Here is a 22,390-nt window from a genome sequence, read left to right as displayed (position 1 = left end):
GTATAATATAAATGTTTGTGTTGACTCTTGGCATGGGCGTTGGGATTTTGTCTAAACATAGACAATGTTACTTAATGTGGAATACAATAAATTTAATGAAGTAAAACTAAGGGTGTGTTTAAGTTCGCAATTTCGCAGTTCATCTATTTATTTTTAAGGTTAATTTTTATTTAATTATTCATCAATCATTGCTGTTTGTTTTATAATGCTTAATGATAAAAATATGTCAATTTGTATAATAATTAATATGTCATTTCATTAGCGCTACGTACATTACAATATATTTTAGTTTGTTTTATCAACTCCCAGTATAAATAACACTGGGTTAAACGGAAGTTGGTATAAAACATACAACCCTTTTCAAAAAAAATATTCTTCCTTTTCTTTGCTACTAAGAATAACACTGAAAGAGATAACATTATAAAATCAGCGGCAATTGGTTTATTAATATAAATAAATTCATGCAAAAAATAATATATATATGTTATCTGCGACAAGCGAAAGTAAGATTGTCTATAGTAATCGGAAATGAAATTGAAATTGTCCGTTGGTTATTTTGGTGACGGTCTGTCATTATAATCCGTATTCCGTAAATTATTTCAACTAAAAGCAAGTATGGGAATGTTAACTCTATATTATTGTGACATCTTAATTTAAATAAGTAAATGTACCTTAATATATTTAGTTGATAATAAGTTATAATTTAATTGAAAATGAGTGATAATATCAAAGTTGTTGTCAAAGTCCGGCCACTTATTTCCCGTGAAATAGATGACAAGCTTGGCTACCAATGGCGCGTAAACAATAATACACTCTATCAAATAGATCAAAATGGAAAAGATTGTGGACAATATTATACTTTTGGTATGTATAACATTTGAAGTTACTTTAACAGTGAGTGAGTTGTCAGTAGAATGTCTAATATTTGTTACTCAAGCAATGCGGCAATGCCATGCACAAATATGTACTTACTTACTTTGCGTCAGAGTGAAGGTCACAAAAATTGTTGCGTTTCCAATTTCAGACAAAGTATACGATAAAGATACGAAAACTGGTGATGTATATAATGATATTGCGAAACCCATTGTCGAAGCTGCGACTGCTGGATTCAATGGCACCATTTTCGCATACGGCCAGACTTCTTCAGGCAAAACCTACACCATGGCTGGCACTAAAGAGGCACCCGGTATAATACCGCTGGCTGTTATAAATTTATTTGATATTATAAAAAATATTCCAGACAGAGACTTCTTAGTGAGGTAATATTTATTAAATTAATTCGCTACCTAATTTATAAGCTTTATAATTATTAATTAGAGTAATAATATATTATTTTTCAGAGTGTCTTATGTTGAAATATATAATGAAACATTAACAGACTTACTAGATTTGAGGAAGAATATTAAAATAATGGAGACATTACAAGGTGTTAAAGTTGACGCTACTGAAAAAGTGACCACATCACCTGAGGAAGTGCTAGAAGTTATGAGAACGGTAAATAAATTATATATACTAAATTTTTCTTATATAATAATTATATTATATATTATTAGTATAGTAAATTTTAATATATTATCCTCCATAGAAAATATAAGTTTTTTTTATAGTATCAGGTTATTAATTCAATCATAACAGATGGGAACAACTAGTACTAGTAGAAGATCTGTATATTAAATTACATTTCATTGAGTGTGGCTCAAGAAGATTGATCCATTGCATGCACACACACACACACATGTGGCAGAATTTAATTGAAATTAAATACAAGTTTCTTCACAATGTTAGACTTTACTGCCGAGCTTTAGTAAACAACTATTTAGTAAATTAAAATTCAGTTGTGCTTGTTTGGGATTGAACCTACAATTATTGGTTAAGATGCACACATTGTAACCTCTGGGGCATCTCTACTCTGGGCTATTACTAATATATAATAGACTTTAATGTTTACTCGACAAAAGATTTTTACATGTTTTTCATTTTATCAATTTTATGTATACACATATGGTTTTATGCCAATTATGTATTTTTAATTACAATTATCTATATACAAATCAGAATGTAAGCTTAAAACTTATATGCAATACTCGTGTGATTTTATGTTAATTTATGCTTCTTGCGCCATTCGTTTTACATTAACCTTGAACAATGTGCATCATATGTATTGATTTAGTCATTATTTGTTTCATAAGAAAATTGTTTTTAGGGTAAAGCCAATAGACAAACCGGTGCAACAAATATGAATGAAGAAAGCAGTAGATCACATTCCATCTTTCAAATTGTAAGTAAAAATATCTTTCATCTGTATCTATTAAAATGTAAACATAAAAATTGCCTGTAAAATGTTCCATTTCCATTTACCTTTTGTTATGCACCAAAAACCATCAGCTTCTCTTTTCTTGAAGAGAAGGTTATTTGACCCTGTTTGTGTATGTTGCTCTGAATTGGATTATAATATCGCTAGTTTCCGCACAAGGCTCCAGCTGAGTCTGATCGAACTTATGAGTTGAACTACTTCTTAGATTCCGAAAATGAAATTACATTTCGATTATTATTGGTTTTTTTTAATACTTGCAAAATGTTTTTTTTTTTTAGACCATAGAATCGCGTGAACATATCGAAGGTGAAGAAGAAGTGGGTTCAGTGAATGTATCTCAGTTAAATCTCGTTGATCTGGCTGGGTCTGAACGATCTGGTCAAACAGGAGCTACAGGCATACGTTTTAAAGAAGGCACACACATAAACAAGTCCTTGTCTTCACTAGCCTTAGTTATTAAGCAATTATCAGAAGATCCCAATAAGTAAGTTCAATATTGGTACAATTTTTTTTAAAGAAATTTGTCTTACTATAATTCTTATTTAATATTAATATGTACTACTAGTACTAGTAGTTAAACTGAAATTGGATTAGTACCAAAGAAGCAACACATTTTCACTTTTTTCATTTTCTGCTATGCTTTCCTAAAAAACGCGATTTGTAATTGATAGTAATAAATTATATGTAGTTGTCCTACACAAGGTTAATGGGATGATATATTGAATATGTTCAGCTAAATTTAAGTTTAAGATCATTAATTTTAAGTTGTCTTCCTTATCTCTTAAAAAAATAATCTATGATAAATTCAATACTATTTTAGATTATTCAAATTTTGATATACTCTTGGCATATTTTAAATTGATAACATTTTTATCAATCAATAGCGATAGCAATTGCTAAATTTTTATTTTTATTTTTTTAGGCATGTAAACTACCGTGATAGTAAACTAACACGAATACTTCAAAACTCCCTCGGGGGTAATGCTAAAACAAGTATTATTTGTGCAGTGACCCCTGCTGCCGTCGAGGAAACAATATCTACATTACAGTAAGTTACACAGAATATCATATTATTGTGACCTTTATTTATATGTTTAATGTTTTATGTCCGTGATTAAAAAAAAATTCGTTCTCTTAACAATATCTTTAAAAAAATACAATTGATGCAAATATTCCTTACTATTTCTAGATATTATTAGTATGCAAATTAAAATTAACATTTCTAAGTTACTCAACTAAACTACTGACTCAAACCAGAGAAACAAATAGGCACATGATTTTTTTTTAAATGAAACATCTTGAAGGTCATTGGTTTAAACTTACTATATATGCTACATATAAATTTTCAGATTCGCTAACAGAGCTAAAGCAATCAAAAACAACCCGGCAGTTAACGCCGTGGCCACCAATGTGACAATGATCCAGACGTTAACAAAACAATTATCAGCACTTAAGACTCAACTCGAGAGCAAAAAGAATGTCGAGGTTAGTTTTGAGACATTAAAACGGCATTAAAATAGACTTTCGTTATTAAATTTTTTAAATATGCTTTAACCAGTGTAATCACAGGCACAATGGACATAATATTATACATAAAATTAGGAAATCAAACTACAATATAACATGAATAATAAAAACCTCTACAACAACAAAACCACCGAAGTTTCTGTATCATAATGCATAGACAAAAAGATTATGTTATATAGTACTTGTTCCTTCCGCGGCTTCGTACACGTTTTTAAGGGTGGGGGCGGGGATTTTTCATTTGTGGTGGGTAGTCGTACCAAATTTCATTAAATTGGATTCAGTGATTCAGCCGTGAAAGCGCAACAATTACTTTTGCATTTATAATATTAGTATAGATAATCCATGATACAATAATCAAAAATAAATGTTGAATACTAACAATTCTGTTATGAAAAATGTTTTAGTACTACAAAATCACCACTATAAATACATTTTTATTTTACAATTAATTATTATATGCTTACAGCAAGATAACTACAACCTACAAAAGCAGATAGGTGGCTTACAAAGATTGATCCTGAATGGATTCGCCCAAAGAAGCAGCACAGATCTCAGCGGAGCTCGAAGGAAACTCCTTCAGCCGAGACGAGTTACAATATCAACGTTGCATCCAATACAAGAAGATCCAGTTCCGTCAATACCAAAGTTTTGTACTCCCAGTTTAAAATATAAGTAAGTATGTTAGATTTACTTTCGGTATAAACTATTTGAAGACCTAATATTTGTAAAATTTACGAAATTATACTTGTGACGCAAAAATGATACTCGACCGTCATTTGTACTGAATTTTATAATTTATAGAAACTAGCTTACCCATAAAAAATTATATCAAACGACAAACAAAAAGAAAAAAATATTGTTTAATAAAGTAGCAAAACTTAGCAAACATCCTATCATTGTATGTATTTGTTACAGTGAGATTACAAACATAATTAGATTACAATCTATCTCGTCAGATTGTAAACTGTCGAAATATTGTGAACCGTGAAATATGATTGCAATTTAACGCATTATTTTTCGCTATATTGTAATCTAATATAATTTATAATTTGATATTATTCAAACGTGCGGGTGGTTTAATAGTTGTTCTCTTTCGTCGTTTTCAATTATTCACTTTATTTTATTTGCTACTAAATACTTTCCCGACCGTACAAAAATTATGTACCTTTTTAACAAATACTCTATGCAAACTTTTTATTAATGTGACATTCGATTTAAAATAAATATTTTCTTCTGTCATAAAAATAGATTTGTCAAGATTTACTATATTTTATCAATTATGCACAATAAAAAGAAATCGTTCTGAGAAAATAGGTATGCGGTTCATATACTATACATAAATAAGTTTACGATATATTTAGGGTAATAAAGTTTAAAAATCTAAGTATACAAAAAAAAATTATATACTGCTTTGGTTTCCGTAGCGATATTTCGTCAAAATAGTAACTCAAAATTTCATAGCACGATATGAGATTTTTATTTGCAGGTATTTATTTGTCCGAATTGATTTCGGTATTGTGGGGAATTTTCATAATTGAATTTGAACCGTAATAGATGTAATAAATCATTTAAAGATTTTAAGAGTATGGGTCCATATGTTTGTGTTTTCTTCAAACATTTAATGATAGATACGCGAAATATGCACCTACGTCACGCTCACATACGTGACGTGATAAAAAGAAATTCCGAAAAAAAATAATTCGTACATACAGGTGAACACTAGATGATAGAAAAATAAATCAAAATTAATTTTGATAAAAAAAAAATCGGTATAAAAATGTATTGTCATTTTTATACCGATTTTTTATAGAAATTTTCTGTTATGCTATTTTTCTTTATTGGTTATTACAAAATGTTTCAAAATATTGCAAATTATTACAAGGAAAATATATATATTTTACTATTTTCAGTCCTATGTCAATAGCGAGCGCATCAGACTTTGTACCTATTCAAAACGTATCGAGTCTACCGAGTGTGTCAGAAGAGCTGCGTCTGATCACTCCTCCACCGACTGAAAGGAAGGTCAATTTTAATAACGAAATTATTGAAATAGGTAATTGACGTATTAAGTAATATTAACAGCTTAGTATTTTGTACGTAGATTGTTGATTAAAATTAAGTCATTTACATTTAGATAGCGATGACGACAACTCAACAGACATACAGACTTGTTCGCCATATCACAAATGTTACCGTAAGTAAACTAGCAATTATTTTTAAAATATAGATTGTTATATGTTAAGCTGTCACCCCATACAACTGAAATTGTTAACTTTTGCGTAACCAACGCGAATTCATAACCTTAGATTCTGTAATTAGTTTTATATAAGTTAAACTTTGAAAAAAGATTGTATAGGTGACTTCCTGACGTATTGCAACCATAGACATTGCTAACTATTTAAATTTAAATAAATAATATTACAATAAATATGCACTATTATACTTTGTAATTCATCATATATACATAAAATGTGTTATAAATGCTTATGTAAGGCTTGTAGTTGGAACATTTTCATACTTTAATTTTTTTTAATTAGATTAACTTTTTAATATAATAATAATATTAGAAATGTTTTGTATATATCTTTTTTAATTCTTACATAAATATAATTTCTCAGTTTTATTGATTAATATTTTTTTTTAATTTGAAGCAAGTAAGAAGAAAAGCATTTTTAGGGAGTACCTTCGCCCAATGACATTATTATTATAAAATGTTTTAGTCCTATTTCATAGGCAATTTAATTAATTTGAAAAATATTTCAGAGTCATCAAAAACTCCACCTTGTGTTCTTAGAAAGAATGCTAAGTTAGCAGAGAAGAATTTTAAAGACATTGTTGAACTGACAGAGAGAGAAAAGATATACACACCTAATATCGTAAGTCTCTTTTATTAGATGTTGTGACTTGTGACGTATTATGTAAATGACATGTATCAGAACTATTTATAGTCCATACCAATGACAGGAAGAATGAATATAAATAAACATGTGTACATATCGCTTCTACATTTTGTACAGTCACAAGCAATAAAACTCATCAACCTATAGCCTATTCCAATCTAAGTAGGAATAAAGATAAATAAACCTTAGATTTGCGTACTTCGTGAGATTTGCTAATAAGTCGGCTATATTGTGCACTACTAAGAGTGTATGATTAAGATATTTTTATTTATAATACAACACTATTACACTTAACTATTTATTTCCACTTAAATTTTACTTCCAAAATTCCGATAACAGTTTCGTCGACGTTTAAAACCCAATTTTTTTGCAAATCCATAGTGAATATCAAAGGCTCTCGACCAATGACATCGCGTCAATTTGCTGTCAAATGTTCTTTATTTAGTTTATCTTTTCTTATGGTTGGAATAGAGTATATGTATTTATGTATATGTTGATAAGTTTTGTAATTCATCTAAAACTAATACATAACAAATAAGAGTTGATGAGCATTGTTTAAATAATATGTATTGTATGTAATAACTAGTGTTATCAACTATTGTATCGGTACTTTAGTTCAATTTGAAATGGATACATTTATTATTAAATGGAGATTATAAACGACATTAATGGTTTTAATTTTATAGTGATTGTTCTATGTTATTTTTTAATGTTATGTACTCAATCGATACTGCAAAACAACACCAATAAGAAAATATAGCTCTAGACGCCGCTTTAACATAATTTTATTTATTCCACTTGTGAGGTGACGCATATCATGCTCTGAAATTATATACCTCGAAATATGTGGGTTGCTTAGTTGAAATTGACGATTTAGGGTTGTGGTAACAGTTTCTATATTACAAAAGCAATGGTGTATAAAGAACAATTCTTGTATTATTTAGTTTATTTAACCTGTTTTGAATAGAAATTAAGTTTTTAAGTCAGCTGTGCCTATAACTTCTGGTCTTCTGGCACTTCTAAAACTGTTCAGTATTCCTTGTTAAATAAAATTTTATTCAAAAAAATATTACAATTTGTAATATAATTTTAAGGTTGAACTAATGGAAAAGTTGGAAAGCAAATCAACAAGGATAGCAAAGTTGGAAGACGAAATTCATAAACTTGGTAGATTGAGTAATGACAAGGATTTAGAAATGGAAAAGCTTAAGTGTAATATTACTAAAATGGAAGATGAAATAAAAAACGTGACTTCTGCGAAGGTAAACAACATTTAACACGGTTCATTCAGTTCATGTATGTTAAAACAATAGGGAATCGCTACTAGTAATACTCTCCTCCTATGCAATATTAGTTTTTGAAAACGCTTAAAACTTACTACAGCGATGGGCTCGAGACACAGATTAGTAACTATTGACAGAATAAAATATTATAATATGCAATATAGTATACAAATATCAAAATGAATATAACATATAATAAAATAATTAATTGGTCATAGTTGCTCTCACTCAGGGATATTCAGAGCTTGAAAAACATTAATCCAATTTAATACTACATTAAAAAATGTGGCTACATTAAATGTAGTACACATTAAAACCTAATGAACTTTTGAGTTGTAAATATAGTTAATTGGGTTTATAGCCTTTAAATTTATTCCTAAACTTAATTGCAATGTCTTAATATGCCACTTAAATAATTAAAATCTTGGTAAATGGGTATAACTTATAATTTCAGGCAGATCTTGAAGCAGTATGTAAGGACTATAACACGAAACTAACAGATTGGGAAGTCAGTTACGAGACCTTGAAGAAAAAGGCCAAAACTAGAGAAGATGAACTACTTTCTCTTTTGCAAGAACATGAAGCTAAGAAAAAATATGAGAAAATTGGTACAAATATAGATTTTTATTTAAGTTTACTAAACTAAACTTAATTTACTTTGTAAAGATACTTAAATTACAAACATCATATTAATCTTAGAGTTTCAGTGAGATTCATTTGATTAATTTATTATTATCCAATTACTAACAAAAGCATTCATAACGAAATTTACTTTAGCATAAATGTTTTGGAATTGTTAATATTATTACTTGATTAAAATAAATTTATTTACAATTCTAAACAGGTAAATTAGCATCAAAAGAAAGAGAATTAACAAGCTTCATGGACCTGTCCAGAGATATATCTTTAGTCAATAGTGATATTGAAAACAGTATTATAAATATAGAAGAAGGAACGACATTTCAAGTTCACCATACAAAAAATAATGATATTGAACTATCTGTCCAAGATCAAACAATTTTAGACTTAAAATTAGATTTACAGTCACAAAAATCAAAAATAGACAGCTTAGAAACTATAAACAAAGAATTACAGGAAATCATTTCTAGTTACAAAGAAAAACTTACGGACTTAGAAAATGAAAATTCTTTACATATATCAACCATTGATAAATTAAATAATAACATTGAAAGTCAAAAAACAGTATTAGAAACAATTAATGCGGACATTGATTCCTACAATAGTGTAATTCAAGAGTTGCAAATTAAATTAGCTAAAAAGGAAAATGTCACTGAAAACGTTGACTCTGAGTTAGAAGCAATGATAACAAAGGAGGAAATGTTCATAGCAAATAACGAAAACATTAAAAATATTATACAGTCACTAAAAGCTGCCCTCTATGCTCGAAACGAAGAGATAAAAGAATTAAAATCATCTCTTGATAAAGGCAAAACACAAGAAATGTATACTATGGAAGAAGAATGTGAAAACAAGAAAAAAGAAATTTCTATACTCACACAAGAAGTTGAACGCCTGAAAACTCAGTCGAATGAAAATGTCGGTATTTTTGATAAATTACTTGAAGAAAAAAATAACTTGTTACATATGGAACAGCAGCTTCAAATAAAAAATAATGAAATCCAAAAAGAAAAGGAATTGCTTGATGAAACAATTGCACAACATATAATTGAAATAAAGGAGTTAAAAAATTGTAAAGAACAATTGAATATTCATTTAGAAGAAAAAGACCGAGAAATATTATCTGTTAAAGAAAGTAAAGACAAGGAAATAAGAACTATGTCATTAAAGATTATAGACTTAGAAGAGAATATCAAAGTAAAAGACGAAATTATTACATCACTACAAAAACACGAAATTGATAATCAAGAAAATCTAAATAAAGTCCAATCAAATATACACAAATTCAACAAAATAATGGTTTTATTCACAGGAAATATACTAGCAGTCCCAGAAAAAATAAACGATTTAGTTTCAGCGCTTAATACATTAAGTGATAATTTATCGTCTTTGGAGACGCTCGCCACAGACACTATCACACAAAAAAAAATAGTAGTTACTTTATTAGAGCAAAGAGAAACAGAATTAGGACATCTTCAATCACATATTAATGATCTCAGCAAAGCTGTAGATTGTTTTTATAAGGAATATGAAACCTTAACGGGTATTAATCACAAAAACGGAACATACAGTAAAGATTCAAACGAACCGCAAAATATAAATACAAATTCCATCGAAAGTTTAAAAAGTAACATAATGAATCTCATTGCTGTTATAAAATTGACGCAAATTAGCATTAATCAAACTTTACGTGATAAAGAAACAGAACTACATGAATTAAATTCAAAGTATGAAAGTAAAGAAATAGAACTAGAAAAAGAATGCGATAAAGTTACAAAATATATGCAGGAAATCGAAGATTTAACAAAAGAACGGGATAACTTATTACAAAATATTCTACGGAAAATCACAGTATTGACATCTGAATGTAATGTCGAAAATACTTTATCCTGTCAGTTTAGCAGTAATCCTCAACATGTGTATGAACAAATTATTTTAACTTTGGATAAAATAGGCAACCATATATCCATGTTAAATTCAGTACGTGAAGCAAAATACGACAACATCGAAAGCACATTATTGGAAGCTAAAACTGAAATAATGAAATTGACAGAAGAAAATATTAAATTAATTCAAGATATTTCAAACTTAGAAAGCAGCAATAAAACATTAACAAGTGATATCAAAAAGATTCAAGATGATAGTAAGAGCTTAACAATAGATTTACAAATAAGTCATAATCTTATAAACCAGATGCAACAAGACTTGACAACAAAGAGCAGTGAAATAGAACTTGTGGAAGCGAAAGCTATAGAATGGAAGGAAAAGTTTACAAATCTCGAACTTATAAAGAAACAACAAATAGAATTGTTAGAAAATGAAAATATAGAACTCAAGTCCAAATTTTCGGGATTACAATTACAAAATAGGCAAGAGTATACTACGGCATCTTTAAAATCAAATCAACATTCCACAAAGAAGTCCAATGTTTATACAGACATTAACTCACCACCCAGTCTACTAAAAATTTGCTGTGAAAGCATAATTGATGCGTTTTCGCCTAATGAAGATGACGAAACAATTAGTTCTGCAAGCTCTTCTATAGACGAAATTAAAAATAGACCTTGCGTTATGAAAATATCCCAATGTGAAAAAGACTTGGACATCTTGAAAGACAGCAATATGAAATTAATGGTAAAACTAAAACAATTAGAAAATGAAAACGAATATCTTAATAAGGAACGAAAAGAAGTACAAAAAGAGGTACAGTTACTTGTAGAAAATATATACGAATTACAGAAAAAAATAGTTAATCATCGAACTAATTTGTCCACTTTGACCGCAACTACGTATGCTGAAAATAGGTCTTTAAGCTCTCAAGTAAAATTCTTGCAACATCATCATAATAGATTCCATATCGTATGCCAAAGAGATATACCAGATTTTAAAAACCAATTGCAGGATCTGCTAATTTTGTTAAAATCGGAACATTTAGGCAAACTAAATGAGAGTTTAAAACGCTATTCACTTCCAAATGCATTAGAGACAGTTGCGTTACATTCGCCACTCATAAACGAGTCGATGATTGATGGTGATCTTTTAATGTTAGATACCAACGTTACTTTAACCACTTGTGATAATACTCTAATTTCTCATGATCAAACATGTTTTGATGTAACTCAGGTTTGTACGTATAATGAGGTAGCATGTCAAACTAATACTACTGAAATTTCTAACAGTAATTTGTCATATCCTCAGATGAATGTACAATCGCTTGATGAGACCAAAATATTAAAGACTTTAGAATCTCTCAAGAAAGAAAATCAAAAGTTACGGGATGTTGTTGATGAATATTTGCAAAATAAAAAATCCAAATGTCTATCAGATGCCCAAAGTAGTCCCATTAAAATATCTGTTAAATGTAATGATCCTATTGAAAATAGTCAAGATCTAGAGTCATGTAATAACTGTACGCATATTTTAGAAAAAATGAAAATTCAAAAAGAATCGTACGAAAGTGAAATTGAGTTAATGACAATTAAAATGACGGATCTTGAATCACAAAAAGTTGATATTGAGACGAAGTACCAAAATCTATCTTTAGAAATTCCTTCATCCGAACTGTTAATACGCAAATTAGGTACCTTAGAAAAAGATAATTGGCAAAAACAAAATGAAATTGATAAACTAAATTCCACATTAGATAAAAAATGTGCAGAACTTAAAACCTTGCAAGAAGAAAATGATCTTTTATCGAATCAAATAATTGAAAGTATTTCTGAGGTAGATGACCTTAAAAAGGAACATGATTTATTAAAAGAAATAAATATTAATCTAAATGATAAGTTTTCTCAGCTAGAGAGAGAAATCGAGCAGTTAAAGTATGAGAACTCTACTGAAAGGCCAACGACGTGTATGGAATGTACAGTTAAAAATGAAATTATAAGCACTTTAAAGAGCAATGTCACAAATTCCCACCAAAAATTAGACAGAAGCTATAGCGATTCCGATAGTTCATCAAGGTATAACAAAATCTGTACGTTACAAAATGAGTTACATGCCGGCAAAGAAGATTGCATAGAATTAAAAGAACAAGTCACTACAATTAAAAACCACTTAGAGCGTAGTAATCTATCTATGGGTCATGCTATGGATTTAGATGACAGCATTGGCGATTCACATATATGTTCGTTTAATGAAGATTTCGACAACATTAAGTCGAACATTAACAAGTATAATATGCCTGACATCCCAGAAGAACGTCCTTTAGATAACCATACAATAGATAAACTTGATTGTTTTAATTTCTATCTTGAAAAAACAGCTGCGGATAAAAATACTCTAAACTGTGATGGTAAAATAATAGATGTCATGAAAATGCTGTATGAAAATATAGAAAATAAACATGCAAATGAAATTGAAAATTTAAATAATAAATTAAAAGATTTTGAAGAGTCTAAAACCGAAATTCAAATGCAATTAAATAAAATGAGCATAGACCAAACAAGAATTACTAAAGAATTAAAAGAAAAAGACGCTTACTTCGAAACATTAGCTAATATAGTTTCTCAAATACGAAATAATATCGAAAGTATAAAAAGTGTAGAATTTGACGATATAGTCAATGATTTTAGTGATAATGTTTTGATGAAAGTTGATAAAGAATTTGGTTTTACTAGTACTGAAATATTTAAATTTATAATACAACAGATAAATGTAAAACAAAGATCTGAAATAACAAAATTAGCCACGGATAATGAACAATTAAATAATACTCTTAAACAAAAAGCTGAAGAACTTGAATGTCTTCAAGAAAATTTATCTGCAATGAAATTAAATCTCACTGAAAAAGAAACTAATCTCGATTTGCTGCAAAGGCAAAGAGAAAAAATACATGAAATCAGTGCAGCTGTTACTCTAGACATTGTTACAAGAGAGAAGGTATTAAAAGACCAAGTTATTAAAAATTACGATAAACTTTTAGAAAGTAAAATAATAGCCAACCAAAATGTAGATATGGCATTACCTGCGATGGAAATAATTAACTTAATATTTGAAGATATTTTTAAAAATCATGAGAAATTAGGAATTGAAAAACACGCCCTTGTTTTAAAGATGAACGAATTAAAAGAAATCTTAGCCGTAAAAGAAAAAGATTTACAAAAACTAAAGGCTGAGTTTGAAGACCTTAACAAAATGTATAACAAAAAAGAAAAAGAACACAGCATTAGTGTAACAACTGTAAACAAATTAACCGAAGATATTTGTACATTAAAAGCAGACATTTCAAATAAAGATGCCTTGATTACGTCCTTAAAAAGTAAATTCGAAGCAGTTAATAATAATATGCAATATGAAGTACAAGTAAGAGAACTTCTTCAATCAACTGCAACTTTACAACAAGAAATAGATAATTTGAAATCTATTAACGATATAATACTAAAAGAAAAGAAAACGTGTGCAGAAGAATTGGAAAATGCGACTGCAATAATTAGACAGAACAAAATCGATTTTGAGAAATTGACATCTGATATTCTGTTACTTAAGGATACAATTAAGAAGAATTCGATAGTCACTGAAAATATGAAATTAGAATCAGAGAGATTGTTGAAGGAAAATTCAATAATACAAAATCAATTAGAAGAAAAATGTAAAGAATATTCTCGCATGGAAGACAACATAAAAAAACACCAGAAAACTGCAGAGATACAAAGCGGAATTATAATAAGGTAAGAGTTTCATTTAATGTGTGATTTCATTGAGGTGTTATTATTAATTATTTGTTTAGAAAACTTAGTAATATTTGGGTAGATTTAAAGTAACATTTTATCAAGAATATGTTGTATTTAAATTTGTCTTCAAGTTTAGGTGTTAAATACTTACAATAAATAATTCAATTCCATTCTTTTTTCGAAAATCAAATTGCCTTACAGATTAAAAAAACAAAAACAAGAAGATGAAACACTGTGTCTTGAAAAAAATAATCAAATTGACAAATTGACCCAAAATTGCAAGATACTAGAGACGCGAGGCCAAGAGTTGAAAAATGAATTACAATCGTCTAAAGAAAAAATTGAGGAGTTATTAATCTCCAAACAACAATTGGAGGTAATTTTTATATATCTTATTGTTTTTCCAATGCATTATAATATCATAATGTATTTCGTATTTATTTTAATTGTCAATGCTGAAAGTGAGACGAAACAAAAAAAAAAATTTTTTAATTTTTAGCAGTATCTGTTTAATGGTGCATGTTCCCTAAGTTCGTTCTGCGTTTTTCTTTTTTTATAGATTCTAATTTATTTATTGGTGGTCTGAAATATTATATGAACAGGTTAGAAATATTAATATTTAATGAAAATTATAAATTAGATTACACACGATACATTTTGTTTGTTCTTTAGACGCGTATATCTGAATTAGAAGCGAATGTCAATACAAGGCCACGCTTATCTATCGATACCATGGCAGATACTACGAGAAGGAGGCGTCAGAGTATCCATGACTCTAAACGATTATTTTCAGACGATGAAGGTTTGTAGAAATGAATGCACATACAACTGATATCTAATAAAGTAAAATAAATAATTAAGAGAGGATCAAACATTAAATAACAAATAGATAGACAACATCTTTTCGCATTTATAATATTAGTCTGACAAACTGAATTTATTTATGTTATTTAATAAAACTTTCAGAGCATCTGAAAATGGAGGCTGTATTCAAATCTTGTGGGAAAGTTGATGACTTATTTATGGATGTTGATGAAAATTCTTCTAACAGAAGCACTCCCATTAGGTTGAGCAGAGGGTAAGATACACAGTAACCAAACATGAAGCGATATACACATTACATATTGCTTTTAATTAATCTCGAAAAATTGGTCTCAAGGATTTTATATGTAACAAAACCTTTTAAAATAGTTTACAATTAATTGTTTAAATTGAGTTACATTGAAATAAGCATTATGAGTATTAAGTATTTAATTTGAAATTTTAATTATTATACGGCAATTACAAAATTAACACTATATTTTTCTTCATTTCAGACGCGATAGTCTCCCTTTGAATCACGATCAGGTAAATATATTTTAATTAATTATTATTATTATCTAATTCATTGTTATCCGTAGTATGTAATGTTCTAATACAATGTTGTGCACGTGCACGCGCAGGGCGAGCGGGACGACGAGCGGCCCGACCGCGTGCAGGCCGCGCGCCGCCGCCGCCAGAGCGCACACGACCTGCGCCGCGCCGCGCACGGTAAGCCCTGCGAACACTTTAACCTTACTCTGACGTCATTGTCTTAAATATACACCAGCTTGGTATATATTCAAAAATATTTGCGAAATAATATTTACCTACATTTGTAACAATGAAATTTAAAAAAATAACCCTTATATAATTTGATATCATAAATAATTCTTTAAAGAGGCAAATATATATTTTTTCAATATTTCTATTTACTTGCCAGGTTATTGTTTATTTGCAGATTTGACTGCGTGTCATTTTGCTTATCGACATTATATATCGAGTATTATCATTATCAAAACTTCAAAAATGTGAATTATAATGTATGTATTTTGTTTTTGGTAGATTTTTTTTTCTCTCATTATTCTTATTATATATTTCAGACAACTCCCGTGAACCTTCGCAAAACAACAGTATGGAAAGGTAAATATTTTGAACAATAAAAATATAACTGATAAATCGATACCCCATACTTACTTTACCTAGTTTTACTTTTTCATTTTTTTATATTTTCCAGTGAAGTTACTCAACTAAGGAAACAACTATCAAGCTGTCAACAAGAGCTGGAAGAGCTAAAGGATAAATACAAAGAGTTAGACGAAGAGTGCGAGACATGTGCTGAATATTTGAAAGAACGTGACGAACAGTGTCTACGGTTAAAGAAGGAAAAACTTGCTCTAGAGGTATTTCTACAGAGTTATTTAATACTAGTTTTCGCCCGGGCTTTGGGAGTAGGTTTTGGGTATAAAGAATTCTATGTCCTTGGGGGCAAGCCTGCTTCATACCAAGTTTCTTCTCTTCACTAATCTTCACATCAAATTCGGTTCAATGGTTTAGCCGTAAAAGATCACACACAGATCATAGCTTTTGCTTCTCCCCTTTGTTCGTAAAAATCCAAATTATTTATTTATGAAGTAATTATTTATTGAAGTAAAAGACCATAAAATTCACGCTAATATCGTCAATTGTTAGAATTTAAAGAGAGTTAAACTGCGAAGCGCTGCTAATTAGAGTTACTCTAACATTTATTAGATTATACATATTATATACATTTATACATAGAATAGTTACAAAGTTACATTGAAAATACTAATATATTTGTTTAAACATACTAATACTATTGGGGTGTTTTTTTAGTGTTCTGTTTTTCTTGTTTCAGAAAACGGTTGCTGATTTAAAAGAAAAATTAACGAATAGCAATCCAAGTGATATTACTACAAATGTAAAAAAAAATCTAGTTAATGCTTCAGTTAAAACTGATGAAGGTAATTGTGCGATCAAACTATATTTATTTGTTCACTTGTATATATTTGAAATATTATTAATGTATAATGAAATATTAATAATGTATATTTGTATATATTTAAAATGTTAATAATATACAATATTCTGTAATACGTTAATTGTTTATGATTGTGAATTGTTTATGAAAGTATTAACTATTAATACCTTAAATTACGTTCCACTAACAAAACTAATAAAAGCTAAATTCACAGATTGGGTAAATCTTCATTCCGTGGTCGTGGACAGAATGTCATATGACATGGAAGTAGAAAAGAACAAGAAATTAATGAAAACCGTCGAAGAGCTCCGCTTCAACAAGCAAGACCTGAAAAAGACTATTGCCAAGATGCAAAAAGCTTTAGAGAAAAATAATGTAAAAGACAGGTATAACAATACAAAATGAAATGATATAATTATTATTAGATTCTAAATTCAAAATTAATATTGTTATTACAAATATTGGAAACATAAATTGCATATAAGATATTTAATGCAGAACCAACCGTATAGTAAAGTTTTATTCAAATGCTAAATGCTTTACCATGGATTAGTGGTCCTAAACTTGACATATATTGCAAAAAAATAAGGTAAGAATAATTGTTCATTTATTTATTATAATTTCAGTAAGGAATTGGAGACTATGAAAGATGAGCTGTCAGCTTGTAAACATGAGTTAGAAGAGTTGAAGGTGAAATACAAGGAGCTCGACGAAGAGTGTGAGACTTGCGCTGAATATCTGCGAGAGAGGGACGAGCAGTGTCGGAAGTTGAAGGAAGCTAAAGCTGCTTTAGAGGTACACTAACTACCCATTGATTGTAACTTTATTTTGGGTTAGTGCCGAACATTTGTAAGAGTAATATAAAAAAATTCAAAAGGAGTGAAATCCCTACATATATACATATATATATACAATAATACAGGCTGTTACTTGACTTCAGATGACAGAATAATAATAATAAATAAATGCCATAATGGATTTTATAAATCTCATCCTGCACTACTTAATGACAAAAGTTTAAGGCAAATGTTATAGAAATGATTATATAATAAAACATATCGAATTTTGTTATGCCCGTCATGAAACAGTCATAAAATTTTATTTACTGATATTTATGTTACAGTTAAAATTACAAGAGTATCACGACCTTAGCAACATAACGCATTCCGTTCGTAAGAAGCGCCAGAATCTCCACGACAAAAACCGTACCTCCAGCATTTCGCTCATTGACGCCGCCACACTCACCGACGACGGTAATTAGATACGTTAACTGCTATTAAAGATTACATTCAATTTCATCTTGTTAGTTCTTGGTATAATTTTAAGACACTCAACGGTCAAGAGTAAAATTTGGCACAATAATTATATAGTTCATAAAAAACGAAATGGAACGAGACATTTACATTTTTTACCTCGACTCAATTTTTCGCTTTATCGATAAATTAATTTGCACACATGATGATTATTTACTCAATTACCAAGTAATAGTGTAAAATTAAATTTTGTAAGACAGAGATGCAACTATAAAAGACATCCGGAAAGATACAACTTATTTCACTTAATGACCAGTATAAGATGCAAACCTTTTAATCAAATTAAGTATAATATTATAAAATCTAATTATGGTTGTTTTTTACACCTATATTATTCCACCCGCCTGAAAGCTTGTCCAAGACTGTCTACGCCACATTGCATTTTATTTTATTGTGCTAATGGTTTAAAGTAATTTAAAGTTTTTTAAAACTGTTATTGATGGACTAAGGTGCTTGTGGCTCACGACCTGAATGTAATCATTATATATATTCCTAAATAAGTCGATTGTACCCAAAATAATATATTGAAAACTAAAGCATACTAATAATCTATTTTCAGACTTACTCCAACAACAAGTTGAAAAAAATACCTCCTCGCTTCGGCCATCGGATGATACGCACGCAGAGATGAGACGCCTCAAATCGGTAAAGATTTTTTATATGAACAATTATGTAGTACAACTTTCACCCTGTAAATATTATAAAATTATTCCTAATTACGATTATAAAATATTTTAGGCAAATATTTTTATCATTTTTTTTATTTACAAGAATTCATGTTTATATCTAGTTTTAATAAGTTATTGAGATTATCTATTATTTTCATATACAGGCTTTGGAAAAGTTATCACAGCAGAAAGTTGCATTAGAACATCAGCTACTGGTAGCTTCGGCCAACCCACTGTATGTAGCTACAGGAAGTGCGATTATCCAGGTGAGCTTTCTCATATTGACATTATAAATATTATATTATTGATATTATAAATATATAGTAAATGGCCAAATGGAGATGAAGAGCACAAATGGCCCAGTGGTTAGAACGCGTGCATCTTAACCGATGATTTCGGGTTCAAACTCAGACAGGCACCACTAAATTTTCATGTACTTAATTTGTGTAATTCATCTCGTGCTCGGCGGTGAAGGAAAATCATCGTGAGGAAACCTGCATGTGTCTAATTTCAACGAAATTCTGCCACATGTATATTCCGCCAACCCGCATTGGAGCAGCGTGGTGGAATATGCTCCAAACGTGTGTGTGTGTGTGTGTGTGTGTGTGTGTGTGTGTGTGTGTGTGTGTGTGTGTGTGTGTGTGTGTGTGGGTGTGTGTGTGTGTGGGTGTGTGGGTGGGTGTGTGTGTGTGTGTGTGTGTGTGTGTGTGTGTGTGTGTGTGTGTGTGTGTGTGTGTGTGTGTGTGTGTGTGTGTGTGTGTGTGTGTGTGTGGGGGATAAAAATAATATTACAAATTACATTATTTTATGACCGTCGTTTTAAAGTTGTGCGTATAGTTTAAAGTGGGGGGGGGGATTGCACGGGAATTAATACTGGTTTTTGTTTCGTGTTGCTGTCAAAAGATACAGAAATAACTTAAGCAGCAGCTAAGTTCTGTTTAAGCTGATTTTAAAATAATGTACTAAATTAATAATCGTGACTATCTTTTACAGAACCAACAACTAACCGATGTTATGAAAGAAAATCAAAAACTAAAGAAGATAAACGCGAAATTAGTTACCATTTGTAAGAAACGCGGCAAAGCACAGATTGACGCTAACAGAGAAAACGAGGATCCATTGAACAATTGAAACGAACTCTTAATAATATTATTTAATACTCAATTTTATTTCATTGTTAAATTTTGTAATAACAAGAAGCTGGATTTTTTGTTTTAATTTTTTAAACGATCTAAAATGATCATTTCTTTTAATAATACCATTGAAGTTTTCATTTAGCCTTGCATAATAATATGTTGATTCTAAACGAAAAATTAAATCTTCAATAAAAGACTGAAATGCTATGACGACATTCCATAAGCATTTACTACTAATATAATAAGGTTGATATTGATCTAATAATATAATAATTAATTAACATAAATACAATTGTAGCAAAACATGACATAACCTAAACAAAGTGCATACAATACTTTATGCTACTTGTAAATGATTTATAGTTTATTACAGTAATATGTTATAGAATACTCTCTTTTACCGATCTATTCATAAAATGAGCAAGGACATTATTAATCAACATTTATTGTTTGTTTGAAAATACTAATCAATAACTTTTAAATATGACTGAATGTTAAAAAAGTTTTTGGCCATTTGACTCTGGTGCCATTTTGAAACACTGAATATACTTGTATAATATTGAAACGTACTTATTGATACGGGTGCCTGAATAGTAACTAAACATAAGTTTTCAGAATTGTATATTTTCATTAGATTGTAAATTTATAGCTTACAAAGCCTAACGTCCAAAATTAGTTAGTATTACTAACAAAGTACCTATAGAAAATCGCTTACGAAGTTAATTCAAATTATTATTATTATTTTTTTCAGTTATAAAATTAATTTTATACTTCAGAAATAATTAATAAATTATGCACAAAGCTATGCCAAAATAAGATAAAGCACATGTATATTATTTGCCTTAACAATGTTTATTAATAAGAATATAATTAATTTGTTTTTAAAAGAATGGTGCCTGCGTTGATTGATTTAAATGAATGATTGACTATTGAATGAAACCTTGTTTTATTTGTTTTTTTCTTTTCCTGTGAAGATTTTATCACGATGGTGATGGAAATGCCTTTCGTTCGGATATGCATTCAAAATAATTTCAGATCTCAATTGAAATTCGGAATTGACATTGCTGTTAGGATTTCTTTGCTTTACGACAATGTTCCGAGCGCTCTATCTGCCCTTTGTTTTATAATCCGATATAGGATATAAGACAAACAGATTATAAAACAAAGCGTTATCAATTTTGTGGATTTTAATTCGGAAATGTATTAAATTGGCTGTTGTAGTTTTTTTTTGCAAAATTAGTATTAGAGTATTAAGGCGCGTACTTGGCCGTAGTTTGAATTTACTCTTAAGAAATTCACATACCAATTATAATGAGTCAGTACATGTAATTGTATTTGTAACAACTGAAAATTTAATATGCGTATTTCATGGAACTTAAATGAATATGTAGTTTATACATAAGAAAAGTCGTAACATAGTGCTAATTGCCTTTTGTCAATTTCTGTCATATTTAAGCTCATGTTGTGCGTATATTTACATAACATTATTTATTCCGCATAATTTTTCAATGAGTTTTATTTAGAAAATAAAATAACATACCAATCGTAATAAATTACTGAAATAATTATAAAATATTAGTTATAGACAAAGTAGATATATAAAAAAATATATATTGAGTAAAATATTAAAATCGATTATTAATTGCATAAATATTAATACTGCATAAATTTAAACTATGTAGTTTTGTAAAAATAACATGAAGTTTGCATATTGTGCATTAAGTTTGGTTTTCGTTCTTTTTTTTTCTCAAAATAATATAGGAATACATTTCTTTTTTTTTCAATACATTCTAAAGAAGGCAATCAGCGTTCAATTAAGTGTAACAGCGTAATTCAGTATAACTGAATTACGAAAAATTTTGAAAACATACATTTTTAACAATTAATTTGTCAATTTTTGATTTTCTGATCAATAGATTCTATTAATAAGAGACTAAATTTTTGTATAGTATTCTTTGTTTAAGTAATTGTTATACAATATTTGACTATCCCTTTAAAAAGTCGAGCAACAACGGCTAATCTAACATAAGCGCTCTTAAAAATAAACATTTAATATAAATTTTGTTATTTTATGTCCATTTATCTTACTTCGTAATAGACATTATCATAGCTGCAAAGGTATTGAAAATATAACTCTG

General features: G+C 29.1%; 1 protein-coding gene across 3 annotated transcripts; it reads left to right on the top strand.

The window, feature by feature from the left end:
• Nucleotides 1-574: 574 nt before the first annotated feature.
• On the top strand, nucleotides 575-21,146 carry LOC125077636 (centromere-associated protein E-like). Of its 3 annotated transcripts, none has more exons than XM_047689619.1 (29): nucleotides 575-864; nucleotides 1,025-1,259; nucleotides 1,341-1,494; nucleotides 2,204-2,278; nucleotides 2,593-2,798; nucleotides 3,237-3,362; nucleotides 3,664-3,799; nucleotides 4,308-4,513; nucleotides 5,752-5,894; nucleotides 5,976-6,035; nucleotides 6,605-6,717; nucleotides 7,836-8,003; nucleotides 8,479-8,632; nucleotides 8,869-11,366; nucleotides 11,862-14,332; nucleotides 14,537-14,711; nucleotides 15,008-15,137; nucleotides 15,302-15,413; nucleotides 15,652-15,682; nucleotides 15,778-15,865; nucleotides 16,237-16,276; nucleotides 16,371-16,536; nucleotides 17,013-17,118; nucleotides 17,350-17,521; nucleotides 17,762-17,930; nucleotides 18,259-18,388; nucleotides 19,008-19,093; nucleotides 19,281-19,382; nucleotides 20,110-21,146. In XM_047689619.1, exons 1-29 carry the CDS (start codon nucleotides 714-716, stop codon nucleotides 20,245-20,247), a joined length of 8,541 nt encoding a protein of 2,846 aa, XP_047545575.1. In that variant the 5' UTR covers nucleotides 575-713; the 3' UTR covers nucleotides 20,248-21,146. The 3 variants fall into 3 exon arrangements, with proteins under 3 accessions (XP_047545575.1, XP_047545574.1, XP_047545573.1); XM_047689618.1 differs by having other exon boundaries at nucleotides 8,869-11,786; XM_047689617.1 differs by having other exon boundaries at nucleotides 8,869-14,332.
• Nucleotides 21,147-22,390: the final 1,244 nt, after the last annotated feature.

Source organism: Vanessa atalanta, chromosome 4, assembly GCF_905147765.1.
Source record: "Vanessa atalanta chromosome 4, ilVanAtal1.2, whole genome shotgun sequence".
Taxonomy (NCBI): domain Eukaryota; kingdom Metazoa; phylum Arthropoda; class Insecta; order Lepidoptera; family Nymphalidae; genus Vanessa; species Vanessa atalanta.
The sequence above is the reverse complement of the archived record's forward strand: the minus strand, read 5'-3'. Positions and strand labels throughout refer to the sequence as shown.

Coding starts and splice junctions, on each gene's coding strand:
- LOC125077636 (XM_047689617.1), top strand. CDS start 714: ATGAGTGATAATATCAAAGTTGTTGTCAAAGTCCGGCCACTTATTTCC. Junction 1,495..2,203: donor TGCTAGAAGTTATGAGAACG/GTAAATAAATTA, acceptor AATTGTTTTTAG/GGTAAAGCCAATAGACAAAC. Junction 17,522..17,761: donor AAAAATAATGTAAAAGACAG/GTATAACAATAC, acceptor TTATAATTTCAG/TAAGGAATTGGAGACTATGA.